Source organism: Acartia tonsa, chromosome 2 (genome assembly GCF_053477335.1).
Source record: "Acartia tonsa isolate MP-2025a chromosome 2, ASM5347733v1, whole genome shotgun sequence".
NCBI lineage: Eukaryota > Metazoa > Arthropoda > Copepoda > Calanoida > Acartiidae > Acartia > Acartia tonsa.
The window spans coordinates 25,656,506-25,664,166 of NC_137261.1; the positions used below are offsets into that span (position 1 = coordinate 25,656,506).

The 7,661-nt window shown below is 29.2% G+C and overlaps 1 protein-coding gene across 1 annotated transcript in view; it reads right to left on the minus strand.

Annotated features, from left to right (window-relative positions):
- Positions 1-6,840, minus strand: part of LOC145312486 (muscle calcium channel subunit alpha-1-like) — a 188,716-nt gene extending 181,876 nt beyond the window's left edge. Inside the window, 2 exon segments of the mRNA XM_080151743.1 lie at positions 973-1,034; positions 6,805-6,840. Coding sequence (XP_080007869.1) covers positions 973-1,034; positions 6,805-6,840 — 98 coding nt within the window.
- Between the last annotated feature and the right edge of the window lie 821 nt (positions 6,841-7,661).

Consider the following 7,661-nt stretch of genomic DNA (forward strand, 5'->3'; position numbering starts at 1 on the left):
CATATAGGTACATTTGACATAAAGGTACATTTAACATAAAGGTACGTTTGACATAAAGGTACACTTGACATAAAGGTACATTTGATATAAAGGTACACTTGGCATAAAACGTTTCACATAAAGATACATTTCAAAGTGTACCCGAGGTTGTCATTTTTTTACCCGAGCATGGCAACCGGTAAACAGAATCTCAGTTCTGCACCACAAGCCTCGCACGACCGAAGTTCCCATGTCTATACAGTCATATTTATATGAAAATATTTTTAAAAGATTTTTAAATTTTTTTTTGAAGATTTTCCCTGAGGTAATTTTGCTTTCTTTTAATAATAAATAAAAGTTTCTAAAATCTTCCAGAAAAAATTGAAAATCTTCAAAAAAAAATTTAAAAATCTTCTAAAAATATTTTCATATAAATATGACTGTATAGACATGGGGACTTCAGTCGTGCGAGGCTTGTGGTGCAGAACTGAGATTCTGTTCACCGGTTGCCATGCAATGTACCTTTATGTGAAATGTACCTTTAAGTCAAGTGTACCTTTATTTCAAGTGTACCTTTATGTGAAATGTACCTTTATGTGAAATGTACCTTTATGTCAAGTATACCTTTATGCCAAATGTACCTTTATGTCAAATGAGTTTATGTGAAACGTTTTTATGTCAAATGTACCTTTATGTCAAATGAGTTTATGTCAAATGATACTTTATGTGAAATATTTTATGTGAAATGAATTTATGTGAAGTGATTTTATGTCAAATATTACTGATCCCCTTCGAAGTATGACCAACAGACCGATGGACCAAGTCAATTATATACTGGATGTCTATTCATACAGGATTTCTTTACCTACAATTTCAGTAGTCTATATTAAATAGCAGTCGAGAAAACTGCTTTTCCTTCTTAGCGTAATAGATGGAGTAACGGTCAAAAAAGTGAATTATAGAGTAGCATCGCTGGTAAACAATATATTTTACCTTTCAACTGGCTGCGGCACTATCCTTACTCCAGCTTTGGGCTTCGCTGCAATCACCTCCTCCTTTACATGGTCACAATTTTTTATTTAGAATCGATTGAAAGAAATGACCTATTAATTTTAAAACCATATTTCGTATTCTCAGGATAGGAAATTGCAAGCTTGATGGGGTATGCGTAAATATCAGCCAAATTAAAAATGCATATAGATATTGACAAGCTTTCTTCTAATCATTTATCTATTTTAATTTTGTCCTAGTATAATGTTTGTATGTCTCTGTAGCTTAAGATCTCACTAGCCGCTGGACCGACATGGTTCTCCTTTACAAAGAAGCTTCTTAGAGGCCTTGTAAAGGTTATGACTTGGTAGAGGGTACCTCACCCCCCCCCCCGCCTTTCCCAATAGAAATTGACTCAAGAAAAAAATCCTACTTCTCCTCCCACAAAAAAAATATGTTCCTTTTTAAAACTAACTAGCGGCTTTGCCCCTTGCCTTTAGGAGCTTTTATCTGAAGGTTCAGGGGAGAGTTTTAAAAATTTTGCTTACATTATTTTTAGGTATTTTCTGTATTTTATAACATTTTATAACTCTTTATAAAATATTATAACTCTTTATAACATTTTATAACTCTTTAAAACATTTTATAACTCTTTATAACTTTTCATATTTATTTATATTGATTTATATTATTTAAAACCTTCGATTTTTTTCTTTTTTTTTTATTGTTTTTTAAAATTTCTTTGCCATTAATCTTTTTGGGCTTCGCCCCTACAGGAGAAGGAAGGTTTCACAATCTTTCTGAATCTGATAAAACAAAGTTTAAAAGAAGAAAAGAAATTTGAAAAGAAGAAAAATAATTGAAAATATTAAAAAATATATAAAAATACCTATAAAAAAATATAAAAATATATAAAAACATAAAAAACATTAAGATAAGAAGAAAAATTTAATTTTTTTTTTTTTTGGGGGGGGGAGAAATTTTCTTTTTTGGGGGGGTTAGGGGTGAACCGATCGGGTTCTCCTTTACAGGGTATTTTCTCATAGGTCCCGGGAAGGTTTATAACTATTTTCTTGGTGGGTGGGACACCCCCAATCCCCCCAAAAAATGAAAAATAATACCTCCCCCCCAAAAAAAAAAAAAAATCTTTTTCTTTTTAAAACTAAAATTAAAATAGTGGAGTCAACAACCTCCCCCCCCCAAAAAAAAAAAAAAATTCTCCCCTAAAAAAATTTCTTTTAAATCTAAAATACGAAAAATTGGTTTGATTAAACCTCTTGGGGTAAAGCCCCTGGAGGCTTGGGGCGAAGCCGCTAGTACATATACAAAGTGATATAAGTATTCTTTATATATATGCAAATTAATCGATAACTAGCATTTAATTATTTGAATTTATTTTCAATTTAAACAAAAAGAGTGAAAAAGTAAAATAAGTAAAATTGCAAAGAGAACAAAAAATAAGAAAAAGTTTAAAGAACAAGAGATTAGGATAAAGTTGATAGGTTAATGGATTAAAAATGTGTATTACAAAAAAAAGCATGGCTAAACAATACAATTTTAGTATCAGTATGCATTGTTTAGAAGTAGTGTTTATCAACTTGATATGCTTTAAAGTTAAGACAAGGTTTTTCAATCTTGGTTTTATGGATGAAATCAGGGAAAATTTGCAACTGCAGCTGAGTTGAGTGGCTGTGGCCGATGGAAAATGAAATTTGAAGGCTTTGGTTAATAGTAGCTGATTGGATTCTTCTTCAAACCCGGGTAATTTGTACACAGCTTTAAAAAGCTGCGTTTAATTGCCTACGGCTGAGGCTGCGAAATCCTTGATTAAAGTAAAAAAAATACACGTTTACTTTACTTATCATCTTCTTCCTGAATCTAAATGCATTTGTTGGATATAAAAAGAAGGTTTGGTAAGAATTGGTGAAACTAATCATGATCAATTAGAAAGAGAATTAGTTAGGCATGCAACATAGTACAGGCTGCGCCATGTAAAATGTCTCAATTATATGCGAAATATATGCGTTAATAATTAAAATGAACAAGACTCATAAAAAATGAGAATTTTATGATATTTTGGCAGAACGCTCCATATATTCTAGTGCCAGGTATACATGGCAACTGCGATTTTGATGTCAAATTGCGATATCTTAAGACTTAAACTTATTGTGTGTTTTAGACATAAAAGGTATTTTTTTTGACATTTTAATTGCAACGTCCTATACGTTAAAGTTACTAATAATATAGACTATTAATATAAGTTAGGGATATATTAAGAAATTTAAAAAAGAAAACTTATACTTCTAAAGAACCTTTTACAATATTTTTACATTTTAATCAATCTTATTTAATGAATTCCTACATAACAATTTAAATAAGAATCTTACAAAATTTATTATGAATGACTAGAGTCATATTTAAAATTAATTTGCATATATGCTTTAATAATTTTGCATTTATGATTATAATTGACGTTAATAAAGTAATTATGTTTTAAGAAATCTAATTTGAAGTTGATCTTTATTAAACAATTATCATAAAAATTAACCTTTATTAATTAGGATAATAAGCAAAACACCGTTCTTTTTTAATCTTATATCAAAAATAAAAATTTATAAATAAATTTTCGAGATTTAGTCTATTTTGTTATTCATTTACTAAAACATTAAAAAATTGTTAAATTGTTAATTGACAAATTTTCTTCTTAGTTTGTTAAATTTCTCTTTACCGTTCGTTTTTTCTCATTTGATTTAAATTATAATTATGAAGAAATAAAATCAATCATAATATTTATTTTGAAGGAATTATTAAAGGTCTCAAAAAATACTACATCCCATTTTTATACCAGATTTGCTCCAAACATAAAGTTACATTAATGATAAGCTTTATAAATATATTATTTTTTTTGACCTCAGAAAGGCCGTTGACAGGTATACCTGGCACCAGAAGTACCTAGTATCTTACGCGTCATGCTGACATTAAATGACCACAATATTTTGGATGAATCCTATACAAACCTTTAGGAGATGTTCTTTCCATATAATCTACCATATATCTTTTTCCCATTACTTTAGGTCTATTATCAAAACGATTTGAAAAAATAAGCTGAAAAAGCGAACTTTAGATGCGAATATAATTTACAGTTGAAGGTCCTTTTCCTCCCTGGTTGATTCCAGGGAGAGAGGGAACATTAGGTTGTTTATTACACTAGTTCCCAAAGTGTTACAATATTGTTTTCATATTCCTTGACTCAACAACTTTGGGGACTTTTATTGAATTTTGATGGGTTAGTTTATTAGGTTGAATGTCAAAATGTTTCAACCACTTATTGCAGATGGGGTAATTGTGCGTATCATCATTGGGGATGTAAATCAATTTATCGACCATTGTCTTATCCCTTTAGATCTGTGGGTTAATTCCTACTTGAATGTGGCAGTGACTATCAAGTTTACTTGGTTAAATTAAATTCCATAGCTTAACATAATATGCAAACAATGATATGTTCAAATTCCTGTGACGTACATAAAAGTGGTTGAAATTATCTAATTTTATCGGGGAACTTGTTTCAAACCACCAAAATTCAGAGAGAGAGAGGGGACAATGGCCTGTTTAATACACCAGTTCCCAAAGTTTTATATTAACGTTTTCTTATTCGTTGGCCTAACAACATTTAGGTCTTTAAATGAATTTTCATTGGCGGGTTTACTAAGTTGAGTATCCAAACATTTCACCACTAATAGTAATCTACAGAAGGTGTAATTTTGTGTATTAACATTGGAGATTAACATAAATTTATCGGCCATTGTCTTATCCATTTAGATCCCTGACCGAAATTGGTTTGGTTGGGAATTATATATTAACCCTTATTCCCAGTCTTTAAAGAATCCTTAACTCGAGATTTTATAACTTTTATACATACAATGCTTCATTGTAACATTTAAAAAAAAAACTTAAATATAGAAAACGAATGTCTTTTTAAACTTAAAATTGCGGGAAGAAAATTTAAAGTATTTTCATTTTTATTTTTGATTGTTCAGAATAGTTTTATATCTGTTTATTTTCTTTAAAAGTATAAACTGTGCAGTCGAACAACAATAAATTTAATCTATTGACTTTTTGACCTAAAAAGATTAAGTTACATAAGAGCCAATAATAATTTATATCATGTAAGGAATCGTCTATAAAAATTCCCAAGTTTATCATAAAACCTAAATAGCCACAGACATTATAAACATTTACAATATGGCAATAATTGTTATAAACCTCAATAAAGATTCTTCACATTTATTTTATTATTCCCCAGCTGGATATTTTCACAGGGGTATAACTGGCCATTATTGCAATTTACAAAAGTTTATCAGGCACTGTAGAATGTTTATATTATGATTTATATACTGTAAATATATATATTTTTAGAAAAGTTTTGTGCACATTCTTATTCTCCAGGGCACTGTCTGATATTTTGTGTTAATGTTTGTGTTTGTGTGTTTATTTGGTTGCTAAAGGAACAGACAAATATGCTGAAAATTATATGATTTTGCAAATTAATAAGAGTTATCTTATGTATATCCAATTGGGCCTTAAGATTTACATAATGTCACTTAATCAATTTAATAATTATCATACAATCTGAAAACCGAAAGTTAAAAAAAAGAATTAAAAGAAGAACTTTTATTCGGACAGAAAATTCAGCTTTTGCAACTCCCTGCCCTTAGAAATGTTAGTATGAATAACTTTAAATAATACAAAAAGATAACCCAAACTAGCATAAAACTAGTTCAAAGCCACTTTTCTTATTTAGAACATTTGGTCCACCTAAAATGAAACTTCGAGGAAAAGCTGAAAAAAACAATGGGTAAAAATTAATGGAATTCATGTAACTTTGACCTAAGCATCGTGTTTAATAAATCTTAGATGTTATCACGTCCTTATGATCAAAATAAAAATAAATTTTCATATACGAGTTAGACTCATGCATTATTATCCACATTCCTAAACCTTTTTCCCTGCTGTTAGTGCAAGTTGCATGTGTCAAAAAAAGCTCCAAAGATGAAGAATGTTGATATTTTTCCTGGTTATTACAGCTGATGAGGTGCCTAGGAAAACTTTATTAACACATGTAGAGTGTGGGTCAAGGAACACTTTTACTATTTTCATTTCTTGTTAAAACTGCAATTTTTATATAAATACATTTTATTTTTATATTATAATAGTTATTTCTCGCATCGTATTATAAACGGCTTTCCGCAGATATAAATGTACAGTTTTTTTAGCGCCCTGAGATGCCGAAGGCACGGGCTAAAAAAACTGGTTTTAATCTTATGATTGATTTTATATTCGTAGAAATCTGGATATAATACGATGCTAGACATAGTTTTTTTTCATATGGATGAGAACCGGTTCTTATCCACCGGATTCGAATGAATACGATAAAAAATTACTTTTAAAATAGATAAAACAGTAGTAGGTTTTATAAACAAAGAGAGCACAAATGCTAGAGTTACTTATGTACATTTCTAAGTTTTACGGTTTTGATTATTTTGCCTATGAACCTTAACTTGATAAAGATTTCTTTTTCTTATATTCAAAAAATTAATTTCCTTTGAAAATAGATTTCATCGATCCTATTTTATATAGAAAAATGTATTTTTGCTTGTCTGTTAGGATCACACAAATCATTAAACCGATAGAGTTCTCCAGTTTAAGGAAGCTTTACTAAAGTCCTGGTATGAATTTAGGATATTGTTTTACCCCATCTCTCGCCTATAATACAAATCCCATAAATGCTAGGAGTGCAGTCGCTAGAAGATTACATTAATTTAAAATCTTGACTGCCTGCAGCTTTTTGAAGTCGATTTTTTCATCAGCCATGTCTTCTAACTTGTTAACATAATTAGCCTGAGATCAAACCTTAAATTATTATTACAGCCAAGCAAAATATGTTAACAAATTTAAACCATAAATCATTTTTTTTGTAATGAAGCTCATTTCGTTGATTTGGACATGTTATAATTGTCATATCGATTTCAAACTTTGCATGATAATTCCCATAACAGTTACTTACGATTTAGAAAGTTTGGCTATTCTAAAATCTTTCCCAGAAAGTTTGTATGTCAATTAAATGCTAACAACAACTTTTTTTGTGTAATATAATTTTCCTATTTTTATGATTTTTAGAATAACGATTCTTATGGCAATAAGTAAAGTATTATAAGCGAGGTAACTCTTTAATGAAATCCTAAAAATGAAAGTAAGTTCAGTTTGTTTAGACTTACAAATCAATGTTCTACTTATTAAATTCTGACACTCTACAAGTGATCTTCCTTCTGATTTTAGATCTTCGCTTTTATGCATGTTGACATCATTGTTTTATAATTATTATTACTGTTAATATGAAAAAGCGCTGCTACTTTAGCAAAATGGAATAATGAGAAAAAAAATTTAGATTGCAATCTTTCTCTCTTATTATAAGAATTCAAAAATGTAAACAGACTTGATTATTATTATTTAAGGTTCAGTCCCTGAAAATGTTAGTTTAGTCATGTTGTCTGAAAAGTTACAATTACTGTCTTTTATAACTTTACTTCTTTTTTCTTTAATTTTGGTTTATTTATCAGGTATTTTAAACAATCATTGTAATTAATAAATAGATGTTTTTTTTTGTAAAAATCAATTTAACTATTGCAAATATA